General features: G+C 37.9%; 1 protein-coding gene across 31 annotated transcripts in view; it reads right to left on the bottom strand.

Moving 5' to 3' along the window:
- RBFOX2 (RNA binding fox-1 homolog 2) overlaps positions 1 to 18,044 on the bottom strand; it is a 296,547-nt gene that overhangs the window by 8,441 nt on the left and 270,062 nt on the right. For 8 of the 31 annotated variants that reach the window (XM_050806236.1, XM_050806237.1, XM_050806246.1 and 5 more), the window contains 5 exons: positions 14,248 to 14,301; positions 14,034 to 14,126; positions 12,747 to 12,891; positions 8,981 to 9,020; positions 3,089 to 3,165 (listed from right to left, as the gene is read on the bottom strand). In XM_050806236.1, coding sequence (XP_050662193.1) covers positions 3,089 to 3,165; positions 8,981 to 9,020; positions 12,747 to 12,891; positions 14,034 to 14,126; positions 14,248 to 14,301 — 409 coding nt within the window. Of the gene's footprint in view, positions 1 to 3,088; positions 3,166 to 3,330; positions 3,363 to 5,507; positions 5,551 to 8,980; positions 9,021 to 12,746; positions 12,892 to 14,033; positions 14,127 to 14,247; positions 14,302 to 18,044 lie in introns of those variants that run through there. The other 23 variants (XM_050806250.1, XM_050806251.1, XM_050806258.1 and 20 more) reach the window with 10 other exon arrangements.

Genomic DNA, 18,044 nt, shown 5'->3' with positions numbered 1-18,044 from the left:
TTTTTGAAAATACTTGTGACAGAGACCAATGTCCTACAAAGCCAAAAATATTGACCACTTGGCTCTTTATGGGAAGTCTGCCAACTCAGATGTACATTTCATACTTGAGCAAATCAGTTACAGATTTCTGAGGATTCTTTGGCTGGATCCAAATAGATCAGGAACCCTGCTTCTAGCATTTAACTGCATTTTCCTTCCCTAAAAGGTTTTGAGATTCTTACATATTAATCTTACAGTAGACTCTGAGCTTTTCTTCCAATGGTCCAAATATCCTCTCAGTCCTAAAGAATTTCAAACCATCATATCCTTCTATTTCACCTCAGTTTAGGTAACTCAAATACACAAAAGAGAACCATGTATTCTTTCAGAAAGCATTTCAAGAGACAATCACAACAACAAATGCCACATGAGACAGGATAATTTAAAAAGTGGCAAACTCTACTTTTTATTATTTTTCTTTTCCCTTCTAGAATTCATCTATTTTACCTAAACCTAATTCAGATGCAAATTTTTATTACTGGCCTTTCACTATCAAAAACAACTATGTTCAACTGGCCCAACTAAATATCATTTCAGTAGTGAACAATAGCATGAACATTTTATTTCTGTGGATAAAATGTGCCCATTTCTCATGGATATCTGAAGGTTTTTGCCCTGTGTTTTCTACTTTCTATTTTTTCAAATGTTCGATTTTTTTCTAAATCTACAACAGAAATTTCAAATTTACTTCTGTATCATTTCTTGGGATTGAGAACAACTATTTTCTAATGGGATCCCTGCTCTTCTTCACCATCTTATGTGGCAGGTGCTAGCTTGCTTCTTTTATTTCTGTCACACCTTAATTTAGAAATACTTATAATTTCTTATGAGCTTCTAAAGCCTTTTGCTTCTTTCTTATATAATTTATGCTTTCTCTAAATGAAGAAACTGCACTGTGAGGGGAAATTTATTCCTGCTCTTCAAGTGTATGCTGCTTGAACTCAGGATAGTTTCAAATGTAGTTTAAAAAATCCCTGACTGGCTTTCAGTGGTTATACATTATTCCTCCTTTGTTTTTCAAATGAGTGACTTAGAAAGTAAAATTTCCTTCCTAATCACAAACCCTTCTAGAGATATATGAAGACTAATTAATATTGCCAAACACTGACAATGAAATGGTAATGAATGGGAACATGGCAAGAAGCACCCTTGGGGCCCATTTCTGATCAACATGGTTCCTCGGAATTCTAGCCAGGTCTATGGAAATGGGCAGGCCAGACAGATCTGGGCAAAGCTGTACATCCTGGCCACAACATAATTTAACTAACTAAAGTATTTCTTTACCTTTTTTTTTTTTTAAAGCATTTGTTAAACAAAGCAAACGTTAATTACAGTTGGAATTTTAACACTAAAATGAGCCCTAGTAATTTTTCATTATAACTAGAGGTGGTTCCATTAGTTTAGAATTTGTTTGCTAGTGTAAAGTTAGAGCAGGGCTATTTAGTAAAACTTCTTTGCAAACATTATACTCTTTATAATGCAAGCATTATACTCTTTAGTATTACTCCAAACATCAGAGTAACATTAAAAAAATTTTAAAGTTAAGGCAATAAAAGCAGTTACAGCCCAATTCGTGTTTACCTAAGTAAAAACATTAAAAACTGAAGTCTTACACCATACGGCAGAGGTATGAATTCTTGCAAAGGGATATTGAGGTTCAAAAGTACTCATCCAAGGGCAGGTTTCACACCTGACTCTCAGGAAGACTGAGTGAGGTACTACTGGAGGTACGATCTTGAGTATTCTAGCAAATCATGGCTTTGAGCTGTATTCTACCCATTCTGGAAAAAACAGGTTCTAAGTGAGGTTGCTGGCAGAATCAGTTTCCCCTCATTTTCCTAGGCCTACAGGAAGCCATCGGAACCGTGGTGGTTTAGGAGTAATGTTATTGCTAACCAAAACAATTCAAATGGATCAGACTATGGAAAAGAATGTTCCTTCCAATCCTGAAGGAGATGGAGAGAATCTATCTGTAGCAGTTTCCTTCTTTTATAAGTCAACTCTGACTTTGAAGTTTAAACTCGATGAAGTTCGCTGATTTTCAAAACAGCGAAGAACTGTTTGTTCAGAACAGTTGTGTTCGGAGGAAAACAGAACAGGGTTGCAAATATTTTACTGAAAACAAAAGGCTGGAGAAGAATATCAGCATTAAGAAAAAACACATTAATAGTTTTGTTTTTTTTAAAGCAGATGACTTTAACATGATTATTCTCCTAATTACTTTATAATAACGGCATTACAGAGAAATCTTTAAAAGAACAACTATTTTAGGATAAATAGGCAATATCCTACTAAACTAACTTGGTAATTCACTAATGGCTACTCCAAAAGTAGAAAAATTAATTGTGTGTCATGGATGTATTCCTCTCTCTCTCTCTCTCTCTCACACACACACACACACGCTTACTCGAAAGTATTTCTGCTGCTTTATTCAACAAAACATATCATAAAATGTAAGACAAAGAAAATTCAGATATATTTATTTCTATTCCAGATTTCAAAGTGCATAGAAATTTCAGGCTGAGAAACCATTTTTTCAACTTTCACTCTTACTAGCAAATCTAAAGGCTTTTATAAAACATGAGAACAAAGTGCAGTTTGAAACACCAAGGTTTTCATTACTGTTTCTTACGTTTTTCAAAAAGAACAAGGGTGGGAAGGAGGAGGAAGAGACAGGGTTCAGGCGTGGGGAGGGATATGGCGCCACATTTATTAATCACATTAAAAACTAAGCATGCCAACATCTGGAGCTAAAACAACCAGCAAAATCACCACGTTCAGACTCGTATTGGCTAACTCTATCTATCCCAGCATTCTCTTGGGACAGCGGTTTGCCCTAGGCTCTACCACAAGCTCGGTGAAGTACACAGCCTCAATTACTAGAGCGTGCAGCCACAACGACCTGGTATTACGGAAACAGTCAGTCACCACTTGAGTTAACATTCCATACCCTAACGACTGGCCCCTCCCCAGCCCAAAGAAATAGTCAATCTTGCCCACCCTAGCCCTGGCCCACACCACAATGTTAATAATTATAACAAGCAGTAACCCATCTGTTATATCAGAGAAGGGAACAGAGACTCCACTGAGAGATTTAGAGTGAGATGTTAACATTTCTTCAGCTGACTGCACAAACAAACAAACAAAAAAAGAGGAGAAATAATTCATTTGGAGATATGAAGTCATGAAATAGCTGATGTGTATTGCTTTTAACCATGCACTGATGCAAAACTGAAGCAACCATTAATAATAAAAATTAAAAAGGACATATGTATTTACACACAATCAGACCTGTTTGATCTGAAGCAGTTTGCAGATTCTATCTGTGTGTGATTTGAAATAAAACAAAAAATGGGGATTAGCATGGCCACAGCACACCCTAATGTAGGAGGGCACACACGGACGTCTTTTTGGAACTCTGATAGCTGGATAAATTTGGCTTGGCTAAGCTTGATTCAGATACACACATGCCCCTTTAAAAATAATTATTCTTATTCTTTCGCAATTCATTCTGAATGACACCTGGTATCCCCAGTGGGGCTGTCCAATGCTCCATCGCTCCCCTATTCAACCTGCCTGACACTGGCAATATAATTCAGTCCTGACCCACAGCACTCACATGTATGCTTGTCCTCTGTCAACAACCGTATATTCTAGTCCACAGCATTCTTCTAAAATATTTCCTGTGTTTAGGAATTTTACTTTTTCACATATCTGTAACATATCTCTGACTTCAAGTTCCAGCTTCTTCAAAGGAAAATGCCTTTGAAAAGTTGGCTTTAAGATCCTTTCCAGTGTTTTCTGCAGTTGTTAAAGTCTCAATTTTTCATGGCTCAATGTCATCTCCTAGGGCTTTTCTACTCTGCTCTGAACCAATTTTATCACCTAATTAACTTTACGATGTTGCCACGTTGACCATATGATCTTTCGGCACAGTTTTGTAGCTGTGTTTTAATCTAGAGCAGAATATAATCCCTCCTATATCTGACCTGTATCTGCATATTTATTAGTTTAATCTCACACTGGTAGACTTTTGCCTTGTCTTGATTTTAACCTAGCCCTTAATTTTATTATATTTTTGTTTTAGGTTTACATTAAAACAGGACTTTGGTGAGCATGTGATGTCAAGACACCTTCTTTCTACCCGGAAGACAATGACATTATGTGACACTGAGGAGGAGAGTGTGTATTTCAAGACCAGCAGACAAAATGAAAGCTTGTTACCTACATGTAGTGTATAGATCAATAGAGCAGGAGGGTTGGGAGATGGCAGCAGGTGGGGTGGGTAAGGAATGGCCGGTGTGATGCTTAAAATCACTACAGCAGAGCAGAGATGTATTCCAGCTAGCATGGGTTTAATGCTGGGCCTCCAGAAATCACTTTACTTATCCTTGGATGATTCTGACTCCCTCTTTTTCCTCCCCACCTCCCCACCCCTGCTAAGAACCATGGTTCTAGGAGATATTATAGAGTTCTTTGGTGGCAAAATGGCATCACTGATTAAATGTGAGTAACACAGAAACTTACAATAATGGTGATACTGTCACTGCTTTTGATTGAGGTCTATCTCCTTTGAAAAGTACTTATGAAAAAAATTTTAAAGTATTTAAATTTTATCTTATTATTATTTAACATTGGGGTTAAGGGGAAAAATTGCTATGATCAACTTGATGTCTTCCACCTATTATTTCTATGGTAGATGAGAGATGATTTTCAATAAATCAAACCTTTCAAACATTATTATTCCACATCTCCCCAAATTAGTTCATTTCCAAAATCTTGCTGGGTAGCCACATAAATAAACTGGATTGTGAAAAGCCATCGACTATTTTCTTTCTCCTAGCATCCAGCTATCAGCAATCCTTCTAACAAGTATGCTATTATAAAAATGAACTCACTGATCTTCTCGGGTGAAAGGAGAAGAGGCCAAGGGAAATGCATGTCTCATTGTTTGAGTCCCGTATGTCTAGATTTTTAAGGCAACTTCAAACTTATATAGCAGCACAGTCCAACTACTACTGATATTTCACTACAGGGCCCAAGGTGGGATTCAGGAATCCTATTTGTACAGTTCTACTTCCTCTTTTTTCTCTTTTCTAAATTTATAGTAGTAAGAAAATGTCCCTAACTGCTAAGATCTAAATATAAAAAAACAGTTTAAATACCACAGGTAAATGTGACTGACAGATTAAAAGAGGTAGCAGTGATGGGACAGTGCATATTACACAACTGGCTGGGATATGTGTCAAGAGGACAGGAGCACTTTTGGAGGAAGTGCCATTATGTACGGAATGTGACTGTGGGCACTGCTGAGGTAGCAGGGCTTAGATCACACGCTCACAAGTCTTGATTGTCCAAAAAAGCCTCTGTTCCCATCTCTAACGTGGAGCTGGAATGGTTAGTATAATTCAATTTTTTCACTGCAATCCACAATCTGATTGATTGGCAGGTCACACTGGCACTCCTACCTGAGGTATTTTAGCGCTAATGATTGGTTCCTGTAAGACTATTCTATAACAGAACACAGGAAGAGCAGTTCAAAAAACACAGCTGTGGAAGGAAAACAATCATACAAAAAGCCCGCTAAGGGGCCCACCAGCCTTTTCTTTCCTTTGGATGCAAGCATGCTTTTCACAGGAGGTGAATTAGGAGCAGTTTGTTATCCCATTTAAAAAGTGAATCAGGGCGAACTATGCCTTTTCTACTGGCCAAAAAAGAAGAGGGAGGGGTGGATACATAATCTAGCTGCCACACTCCCAAATCCTATCACGGTGGGTCTCTTTACAAACTAGGAACACAATTGCTAGATCAGTTCTCCAGAGAGGAATGTGCCATAAAAGAAACAGAAAGAAAATGGCTAGCAGGAATCACTGTCTACGAATGGGACAGTGAAAGGGATTACAAAAACTTTGCACAATTAATAGCCTAAATTCACTTAACTAAGCATAACCAGCAATTTAAAATCTTTTCCCTCGTGTCTTCTCTTCAAGCTCCAATTTGGTGCACTTTTTATACTAAACTCTCTATTCCTTCTATTTCTAAGATGCCTTTCGGAGGAAATAAGAACTAAATGTATACTGACAGATTTCCACAGATGAGAAATGTACGGAGAGAAGTAGCACAAACTCAAAGGCACAATGACAGCTTTTTGTTGTCTGTGTTTCTGAAGAAGTATTCTTTGCTCCCTCACATGTGGAATATAGAATACGCAGTTTTAAAAGTGACAGTTGTATTAGGCCTAACTCAGTAGTTACCTCATATTCTTGCTTCTCATGTGTGGGCGTGAATGTTATTTCAGCACTAGTGACCAACTTTTTTTCTCTAAGTAACTCTGCTTTAAGGTAAGAACTAAAAAATAATAACATTACTATTAATTACTTTCATTAACAAGGGGCCACTGGTCAAAAAAAATTATTTCAGCAAAATCACGGAATTACTTGTGTTTAGCTCAGCAAGGTAATCCAGTTAGTAGATTTAAAAAAAAAACCAGAAAAATAAAAACGAGTATTTTAGTAACAAGAACAGAAAAATCATGTGTCTCAAAATCTTACATTGTAAAGTAAGGAAATAAGAGAACTGTTAAAAAAAATTGGGTTGGTTGACTTAACAAGGTTAAGTCTTTTTTTTTTTTTGAGACGAAGTCTAGCTCTGTCACCCAGGCTGGAGTGCAGTGTTGTGATCTCGGCTCACTGCAACCTCTGCCTCCAGGGTTCAAGTGATTCTCCTGCCTCGGTCCCCCAAGTAGCTGAAACTACAAGTGTGTGCCACCACGCCTGGCTAACTTTTGTATTTTTAGTAGAGATGAGTTTTGCCATGTTGGCCAGGCTGGTCTTGAACTCCTGACTTCAAGTGATCTGCCCGCCTTGGCCTCCCAAAGTGCTGGGATTACACACATAAGCGACCAGGCCCGGCCAAAGTAGGAAAGTCTTTTTTTTTTTTTGAGACGGAGTCTCGCTCTGTCACCCAGGCTGGAGTGCAGTGGCACAATCTTGGCTCACTGCAAGCTCTGCCTCCCGGGTTCATGCCATTCTCCTGCCTCAGCCTCCCGAGTAGCTGGGACTACAGGCGTCTGCCACCTCGCCCGGCTAATTTTTTGTATTTTTAGTAGAGATGGGGTTTCACCATGTTAGGATGGTCTTGATCTCCTGACCTCGTGATCTGCCTGCCTTGGCCTCCCAAAGTGTTGGGATTATAGGCGTGAGCCACTGTGCCCGGCCCAAAGTAGGCAAGTCTTAATAAGACAGAAATAGATTGTATTTAAGAAAAAAAAAATCCCCAAATAAGAAACACGTTAGAGAAAAAAACTTGATTTAAGAAATAATCCAAATGGAAAATCTTGCTCTAATAGATCAGATTTCAAGAAAACAAGTTAAATAACAAAGATGAGTTTCATGAGAATATGAACACTAATGTATATGGGAGATGTACATGCGACCATCATATTTAAGTATGTGTATTTAGAAATGTGTAATCTGGTGTAAAAGTAGGATAGATTCCCCAGTTCTCAAGCTTCATTGTGAACATAGGAAAAAAGATATCTTTCATTACTTGCTGAAAATATTTTGAGGAAAAAGGTGGATTTTAACTAAAGTTCAAAGAGAGGTAGTGAAATATGGACTGGTTGGGTTTTATGCCTGACTGTATTAATAATTTATGTAGTTCTGGGTAAGTCTCTGAGAAATATATCTATAATTTAGGAGGTTGGACCAAATCATGGCTAAGGTTCCTTCAAGTAGTTATTAAATTAAGGCATACCTTACAGGCCTACTCTAAGTAGTATGCGTGAGTCACCTGTACCTCGAAGAACTGTATTATCTCATCTCTACTTCCTGCAAAACACAAAACCTCCGAGTGCATTCTGAAAGTGCATTAACTTTTTTAGGTTGCTTGAGAATCTCTGGTAGACTGTGCAAACAGTTCACTAAAAAGGTCCTCTTACTGATTTTGGAAAGTAAGGGTGGAGAAAGCATTTCTAGACAATTTTAACCAATCCCCACACAATCATTTCATGCTGACAAGTTTTTCTTATAAAAAATTTTCCCTTGATGACTTGAGTGACTAAATCAAGCTTGCATTCAGAAAAAGTCCATCTGGAGAGGTCATAATAAAATACTTCAAAACTCAAAAATTTCTAGTTTGTCAATTATATCACTTTGTCCACATTTTAAATAATACGTGACAAACCAATCACGGAACTTTAGTGATAGCTAGACAGTTTAAATAATGGAGTACATATTAATATGGCTAGTAGAATCAGCAAATCTTCTATGATAGTCAAATGGCTGTAAGAAGAGTCTGGGTTGCTGATTATGCTACTCATTTCCCCCAATGGCTCTTAATAACTAAATATCTGGAGATTTCTCATTACTACACACTCTTTGCTGGCATCGGTTCCTTATTTGGCTATCACAAGGTCATATTCTCTCAAAGTATGTAAAATAGGAAAATGTACAGTTCAGAAAGCTTATTAACCTCTACATAAATCACAGCTCTAATGACCTAAAGAGGGATGTGAAATGAGAAGAAAAGCAGAAAAGGGAGAGAGCTGGTTTAAGGCTAAGCTGGTCCTGTTATTTATGTATGCAAATGACACGACAATCGTAAAAGACTTTAAACCTGCTGATCATCTCACAAGTAAATTAATGATCCACAGAACATCTGTGGGTATAGGGAAGGGAAAAGAATATGTCCAGTAGACTGACCCTTGCAATGATCAGGAAACCCAAAGGCTTAGTTTTTGCACCCAGGGGCAAGCGCAGTGGCAGAGAAGCATGCTTGCATTCTTAAATATATAAATATATATATATATATATCCACAAGGAAAAAGAAAATAAAAATTAAATAAATTAAAAGGAAAAAAACCAAACCAAACCAAAGAACAGAAAAAAAAGGCTGGCTTGTCAGGGGATGGGGTCGAGAAGGCCCCAGTGTGTGTACTTACATAGAGGTCAGCACCGTAAAATCCGTCCTGGTAAACCACACTGCAGAAAATCCACACAAAAACAAAAACAAAAAAAACAAAAGAACAGAAACACATTCCGGTTATTGAGGACGGCAGCATGCACATGCGCTCTACACAGGCAGGTGATGTATGAATACATAACCTGGGCTTGGGGCCTCGGCAGGTTGGTGAGAAAATGTGAAAGTGCACACGAAGGTTACACAGCTCCGGGACATGCGAGGAGAGGGAAAGGTGTGCAAAACTGGAATGCGCAACCTGGATATTCGGTAATTAAAGTAGGATTCACACAATAAAAAGCACTCCTGGAAGAGCCTATTTTATCTATCCAAAATCTGCTGGCTTGGAAACAACTTTTTGTATATGGAGTATTTTAAAAAATCAGCTTGCCCTAGGAGGAAGTTTCTTTTTAAAGAGCTTACAAAATAGGGTGGGGGTGAAGAGGAGTTTAACATGAAAAACTGAACCCAAAGAATTCCACTAGGGCAGGGCCTGTATGCAAAGTACGTTTTTAAATTACGTTTAAGTATTTTGTTTTCAGTATTGTAATAATACGTAAATGTTTTTCTGATATCCATACATCACCTGCTTTTTACCCTGCACATTAGACATGCGATAAGATTTGGCTGATCACACAAGCATGCAAAGTATTATTATTCAGCATTTTAAGAACCAATGCAACACCTCAGAAAAACAAGTCAATCAATTCTGACCAAAGTAAACAGAGAAATGTAATTAAAAAAAAAAAAACACAACCAAAAATACCCACAATGCATTGCTTTCACAAGCAGAGATAATGAGCTAAAGGTTAAGGTGATTGGTCCAAGGTCCAAGAATTGAAAGGTGCAGTGGGGATCCCAGATAGTAACAATATAATCCAGAGTGGGAAGGAGTAACTGGAAGATTTTAAGGGTTCTTTTTTGACCATAAGAGTATTCATGGAATTCTGAAAACTACAATTGATAACTGAAGTTCTGGGCTTGACCAAAGATCGCCCTGTCTTATTTAAAAGAATAAAACTGAGAAGGTAGCTGGTTAAGAATAGAAGGTTTATTTTCCTGTTTAGATAATGAATTTGTAGCAAACAGACAATGCATGACTTTTTCTTAAAAAAAAAAAAAAAAACCTAAGCAACACTATATTCTTAAATACAGATTTCCAACCTTTTGAGGTACTTTTGTGCATACAGACTTCCCCAAAAACATTATTTTGGGACCAAAAGACATGGAATAGCAGTAGAGATAAAAGATAAAACTTTCTTCTTCATCTCTGTTAAGTCAAGATCAGATTGTTTTAATTTACATGCTTATTGGTTATTCAACTAAAAAGCTGGAAATTTTCACCACTACCTTCTCTGTTACAATAAACAAGCTGACAAGTAAAGTCATCAAATCATATTTTTAACTTGAATATGAAATAACTTGTTTCTTACAGGTAGGTGTAATGTTTCTTAATTCTATTTCCAATGACATTTGGTTGTATTTACAGGATAGTATGGTCACATTTTGGAATGCCCCAAATATGCTATGCCCTTGTATCACACAACAGGCAAATCAAACTCATCTCTAATGCTCATTTAGCTAAGTCCCATTCATTTTCATAGTCTCCAGTTGCAGTTAAAGTCTGATATTAGAAAGTAATCTGCCTCTCAATTGCATTTTAGTGAAAAAAACAACTTGTTCAAAATGAGAAGGCTGATAAAATGGAAAGCACTGAGGCCAAGTGGTGATTAACTAAACTTCAAAGATCTTAGTAAGGGAATATAGGTAAAGATTTACAAACAAGCCTTCTATAAAGAAGGGCTGGCATTAAAAACACAAATACATTTTACCCTAAGTCAAATAACTTATTGGGAATATTCATCCACATTCTAGAAGAATTCCAATATTCTCCGTATCAAATGCCACAAGGAGGCTAGAACATAATGATTAATGATGAAATTAGTTTACTAAGCTGAAAAGCAATTCTAGGCCATTCCCATGAAATACTGGACTTATTCCTTGCCATCTTCCATGTAAACAGGTGGTTTAGTTAATAAAAAGAAAACATGGGAAATCAGTGTTCAATGTAATGCACAGAAATTGATATGATTAGACATAAAGATTAAAATATCTTTGAGCAAATATATACCTGACACAGACTTGGTAGAGAAGGGGTTCTCAAGTTTGGCCAATATACTGAAATGACTACATTGAACAGGACTAAATTCAACCACTTTATAAAGTAATTCAGCAGTGTTACAAAATAAGGAAGTCCCATGTTTCTGGTGAGTAGTCTCTCTTTGCAAACATGACAGTAAACTCTCTTGGATTACAATGGAAGACATTTTACAAACAATTTTCCTAGCGTGTAAAACTTCCAAAAGATTCCTTTTAATGTTTCATTTGAATACTTCTTGATGAAATAATACTGCATATTCACTTCTTTAAAGAGATGTCAGAGGTTGAAGGTCAAAGGTCAAGTTGAGAGAAAAAGGATTAAAATAAAAGTAAGTAATGGCATAAGATGGAGATGATGGAATGCATGTGATTTAAATGTCTACAAACTCCAAACAGAAGTTAATTTCTGAAGCAGTTCCCTTCCAGTGTCTTTTGGAGCCTGCCCACTTCAACATACCTTGTCTAATAAAAATGTTTTAACTCTGAGGAATGGAGAACTTCTAATGGTACGTCCATTTGGTCTATTAATGAATGAATGAATGCTAAATTAGTACACCTCAAGGTTAAGCCAATTTTGCTGTCAGAAAAGGACATACAAAGGCGGCTCCTTTCCTTTATATTTTAACTAAGTAGCAGCCAACAAGCTTCTCTGCTGCTACCTATTCTTCCGTAAGAATACAAAAAAAAATCTGTCATATTGACATATCTGGCAGAGAAAAGATGAAGAGAAATGTCACATCTTTGATGAGGAAGTCCTTGGTACAACTGACTGAGGAAAGACCACTCTTTATAAAAATTTACATTTTAGGCTGACACTGAGAAACCCCTAAAAACAAAACCTGCCATCTTCACTCCTTTTCCCCATTCAGTAGCAAAGGATTTATTTGTTGCTATGGAATCATTCCACTGCATGAGACACCCTCCATAAAAAAATCAAACGGTGAAGGATGCTCAGCTACAGTCGTCGTTTTACCATCATTCAGAAGCCAACTGCAGTTAATTCTTCCTACTTCTCCCTTTCTCCCTTGATTCAATTGGACTTGGTTCATCTTAGAATTAACCTCTTTTAATCCGTTTCCTACAAAGAAAGCAAATCCATTGTGGGTAACTAGCTCTGCTGCTCACCACCCAGGCAGTGAAACCAAAGGGGAGGACACATGTGACAGCCTCCGCCCCAACACGGGGTGGTGATAAGGGGTGAACACAGCAGATGCAGGCTTGTACTACAATCTCGAGCTCCTCTTTTGGTTCTCTGCAGTAATGTTAATCCATATTCGTGCGCTGCTGAGTGAACTTCATGCCAACACACTGCTAGTAAACACAAGACAGTTCTGGCTACTGTCTTAAGCCATTACCATGAGGGCTTAAGGTGGCCAAAATGAAGACTTATATAATGAATTGACAGTTTGTTACATTCTGATGATGGTATATTTTGGTTTTTGTCATCTAATCTGTCAATTTGCAAATATTCATTGAATGTCTACTCTGTGACACGGCAACATCCCAGAAGTTATGAGAGGGCCATGGTATTCTTTTTTGGTCCAACTGCTTATTTCAGAAACATATTGATTTTGGAATCTAATGCTTACCCTGGATAGGCGGGGATGGCTGTTGGAGGTACCGCTCGGACTGCACCATATACTGTCCGCCCTCTGCCCCTCAAATGGGCTCCTCTGAAAGCGGCTGCCGTGGTGGCTGCAGTAGGGTAAGGGAAGCCAGGAACTAAAGGGAGACCCAAAATATGACAGAAATTTCAACTTGCATTCAATAGAGGGTACATAGTCACAACTTGCTATGAACCAATGATAGAAAAGATGAAAAGATACAAACCACATGTTTTTTGAAAAGGTGGCATGCATTCAATAAACCTTCTACCCTGGGTCTCTCAGTGGGGAAGAAATGGAAAGAGAGACCCCACAAGCAAAAGCAAAAGATTCCATGCCTCATTCATCACAAATCTTGAGTGAGCTTTCTCTGTTCCTTCTCAATTTCGGCTTTACAATGCAAGCTGCTGAGAAACAGGTCAAGAAGCTCTGAGAATGACTGCCATCATAAGAGACAAATTACTGTGGGCAGTCTAAATCAGATTGACATAAACTCTTCAACCGGTCAGTTATTAACCCTGCTTCCAAATGTTACTATGTGCACATAATAATTACTACTCAAAAGAACATTCTTTTGAGATTTTTACATGGTACCAACCTCCAAGGTACATAATAGTCTTTAGACATTTCATTAGTCAATTTCATTCTTTTATTTAAAACATTTTAATCCACAAATGTAAGGTGGGGGAAACCACTCCTCCCCTGTCCTTTAAAGAGGCAGACAATTTCTAAGAGCCGATTTTAAGTGTGCTGTCCTTTGGAAAGCATGCAGAGACATTGATTCCATGTCCACTGAGTCCTGTTTAATTATACCTCTTGCTGCAGTAAAATGGCTCAGGTCAAAATGACTTTAGAGAGATCAAGGGAGCTGATAATAATCAATAATATTGAAGGTACTTCTAAGTGATCCTCTGCTGGAGAACCTGTGGCTGACTTGCCAAGGAAATGTATAATATGCTCTACACATACTTGCTTCTTTTGTTTTCTTTATCATCAAGTACAGACTAAAATATTCTTCATTGCCCTTACCCCCTCTACCTTTATCCAACTATTTCTGCTTTGTGCCATCTTAATATTTGGTCAGGAAAATTCTAGCACAGGTAAAGCAGGACAGGGCACTGGGATAGTATTTAACATCCCTCTCAAGAAATTTCCATTTCAGTTATGTACTATACTAGGAAAAAAAACAACAAACAAACAAAAAAAAACCCAGTACATGACAGTTCACTCACAATAGTCAAAATCTATGCCAGGCCAACATAGGCTACTTACTGATTAAAGGAATGTAAGTGTTGATACCCCCTCTTCCTGACAGGGGCACTGCTGCATCATTGCCTAGGGACACATCTGCTTGAAAGCTGGATGCTGATTGGATTTTTTAAAAAATTAAAAAATGCAAAAAGATTAAAAAGGAATAGCAAATTGAAAAACAACAGATGCTATTACAATTAAGTAGCACAAGTGGAAACATTTACTTAAATACTACCTGCATATAACTCCGGACCATATACAGCTCCAACTACTGGGCTTAATTTCCAACCTGAAACACACAAAAAGGAGGGTGAGCATTTAAGACTACTTGAGGAAAGGGATGATCAATGCATGTCAAGTTGGCTTCGGCCATCTCTGGGGCTATTTTTGCCTATGACCAACTTCTCTTTGGAATTCCAGCTTGGGGTTTACATGAGAGAGCAACAATAGTAGAACTAGCACACAGTGAAGAGATAATGAAGGGTTGGGGTTGGGGGGCTTGGCAGGGGTCATGATGTTAGGAGGAGGAAGATGGAGAGGGAATGAGAGGAGAAAAAATAAATAGAAATAAATCCTAGAGTTTGGTACAGTGTTCTCACAGAATTACCCTGGATGACCTATCCTTCATTTAAAAAAAGAAAGAAGGCCGACTATATGTCATTCTGTACCACACTGTGATGCACTTTCTTAACCCTGCTTATTACTCTAGCTGTTTTAATAAAAGTATCCATGGGCTGAACTCAAATTTAACCTAGATCTTTGACTCCATGCTTGACTCAATGCTGGTATTCTAGGTAAACTGAAATCCACTTTCACTGGGATTTACCATTGGGATTTTATTAGGGTTCACCAACTAAAAAATGAAAGACATGAAATCATAAAATTCAAAGTACATTCCCAACTTCAGTGCATGTTTTCTGAGGCTCTAATGTGTAACAATCACCTTTAAGTTAATCAGACTTTTTAGTTAAAGAACACCAGAATACTGTGGAATGTTACCTTAAATATTTATAAATATTAAGAGTTTCCAAATAACATTATGTTTAATGTCAACTTTATTTCTTCTTTCCCTTTTTTATATTTATAAGAATATGGCAAGTATATTTTAAAAAGGAATAATGTATTATTGCTCACTGAGCGTGAATAAAAGTAGAATTCCACATGAAAACTTTATTTTATTAATTGAATTTTACATATAATAAGCAAAAATACTCTACATTATTTTTCTGACTCATTTGTCTTCTTTTATATTAAGACCCTAGCATTGTGCCACATTATTCTATAAATATACGAATGAAAAGAAAAGGGCCACAATTGGCCTCTTCTTCTTCTTTTTTTTTTTTTTTTTTTGAGAGAGTCTTGCTTTGTTGCCCAGGCTGGAGTATAGTGGCTCAATTTCAGCTCACCACAACCTCCGCCTCCTGGGTTCAAGTGATTCTCATGCCTCAGCCTCCCAAGTAGCTGGGACTACAGGCACGCACCACCATGCCTGGCTAGTTTTATACTTTCAGTAGAGATGGGGTTTCACCATGTTGGCCAGGCTGGTCTTGAACTCCTGACCTTAAGTGATCCACCCGCCTCGGCCTCCCAAAGTGCTGGGGATTGCAGGTGTGAGCCACTGCACCCAGCCACAACTGGTCTTTTCAAAAGAATTACTGAAATTACCAGATTTAAATGACCGTAAGCAAAACATTATTCAAGTGAAAATCCATTCACTCTGATTCAATCCAACCTCTTATTCATCATTTTATGTGCTCATAAAATGCAATGTCTCTTCAATATTCCACATAAAATTTTGGCAAAATTTGGGCGCAAATACCACTTGAATTGTAAGAGCACAAATATTCTGCAATATCAAATTACACAAATACTGTGCAACATTTCTGCACAAATTAAGAGATTCCAACCAACCTAAATGAGAATGCTGACTGAGAATTCATTAGGACGAACCCAACACATTCTCCTTAGGACCTTTAACACAATAGCAGAAGGTTTCTTGCCTACTAAACCTGAATACTAATTTAAAATAATATTTGCCTACTAAACCTGAATATTAATTTAGAATAATATTTCAAAAAAGAACTTTTTTTGGCAGGGTGCGGTGGCTCACGCCTGTAATCCCAGCACTTTGGGAGGCTGAGGCGGGAGGATCACGAGGTCAGGAGATCGAGACCATCCTGGCTAACACGGTGAAACCCCATCTCTACTAAAAACACAAAAAATCACCCGGGTGTGGTGGCGGGTGCCTGTAGTCCCAGCTACTCAGGAGGCTGAGGCACGAGAATGGCGTGAACCTGGGAGGCGGAGTTTGCAGTGAGCCGAGATAGCGCCACTGCACCCCAGTCTGGGCGACAGAGCCAGACTCTGTCTCCAAAAAAAAAAGAAAAAAAAAAAAAATTTGTTTCCTACCAATGGCACTATTTCCTGGGCATTCCCTTTAAATCCACATAATGGGCGGGCACCGTGGCTCAAGCCTGTAATCCCAGCACTTCGGAAGGCTGAGGTGGACGGATCACCTGAGTCTAGAAGTTCGAGACCAGCCTGGCCAACGTGACAAAACCTCGTCTCTACTAAAAATACAAAAATTAGCCGGGTGTGGTGGCACACACCTGTAATCCCAGCTACTATGGAGGCTGAGGCACGAGAATTGCTTGGACCCAGGAAGTGGAGGTTGCAGTGAGCTGAGATCGCACCACTGTACTCCAGCCTAGGAGTACAGAGAGACTCTCTCCCAAAACAAAAACAAAAATTAATATAATGGATGTATATTGATATGCTGTTAGCAATACTTTGAATATATTTAGTTTTAGACAATTATAATGTATTTTCACAAATGTCTTTTGACCTGCACAAAACCCAAGGAGGAAGGTAAAACAGATACCACATCTGCAATCTGAGGTCAATATTATACTTTTCTGGGTCTCATTTCCTAATAATAAGCTGGGAGGGTTGAGTTTCAATAATTTCTAAAAAAATCCTGGTGCCAAAAATCTGTGGTCTTAATTTATAAATACGAAAACAGAATCAGGTTAAAAAACTGGTCCACTGTCATGGAGTAAATAAAGTGTCAAACCTAGAAGCAGAATGTCTGTTTTCTGAATTCCAGTCAGAGGCTCTTTCTGTCACAGTATTTCTCCCAGAAGTAAAGAAAATTTGACATTCTTTGCCTCTCCTTTCTATTTTGTTTACTTTGAGTTTTTATCAAAATTGTAGAGACTTGTTTTTGTAAGAACAGTGAAAAGAAAATAAAAGTTAAAGTGGGAGGCAGTGGTATCATACCGATAAAAGGAGTAGGAAAAATGCAAATTATGCTGATAAATTTGTATCATCTCTGTGAAAAGCTGGGCTAAATATATTTATTGAAGACTTTATGGGATATAGTCAATACCAATACGTTTCTTCTTAAGACATTAGTGGCACATACAGCCACACTCTAACAGTAGGTTCAAACTTTTTACAAAAGCAGCAGACACTCCCCCCTTTATTCTAGATATTAGTAAAATCTTATGCAGAACCATAAATTGCTCAGATTACAGTACAGCTGAGACCTTAGGATTCAATCAATTTGGTTTCCTTTTTCTCCCCCAAACTGGCTCTGCACAACACAGTCTGCAAAACCACCACTGGGTTACAGATTAAATTTATATTCCATCTTATTCAGAGACCATGAGTCTAGATTAAATTTGGTAACTGATGTAACAAATTATTCATAGAAAATTTCCTTCTCAATGAGAAACACTTATAAACCTTACTATATAATATGTAATCATGAAATAGAAAATGGCACACACACAACCATACCCATGGCTGTTACCTCTAGGCCTAAGGAGAGCAATGGGTCCAAAATCATAACTTATTCCACTTATGCTCAGATGAATGAGAGTCAGAAGTAGAAGTGAGAGTCAGTGGGCATCCAGGGGTATTACGGACAAGTCTAACATATTACAAAGAGCTACAGCACCTGAAAAAGAAGGTGCTCAGGTGGGATCCAATTTGGGTTAGTAGGCAACTAGATAGCATGTTTGCACTGTG

Source organism: Macaca thibetana, chromosome 10 (genome assembly GCF_024542745.1).
Source record: "Macaca thibetana thibetana isolate TM-01 chromosome 10, ASM2454274v1, whole genome shotgun sequence".
Taxonomy (NCBI): domain Eukaryota; kingdom Metazoa; phylum Chordata; class Mammalia; order Primates; family Cercopithecidae; genus Macaca; species Macaca thibetana.
This window is presented reverse-complemented; position numbering and strand designations above follow the sequence as displayed.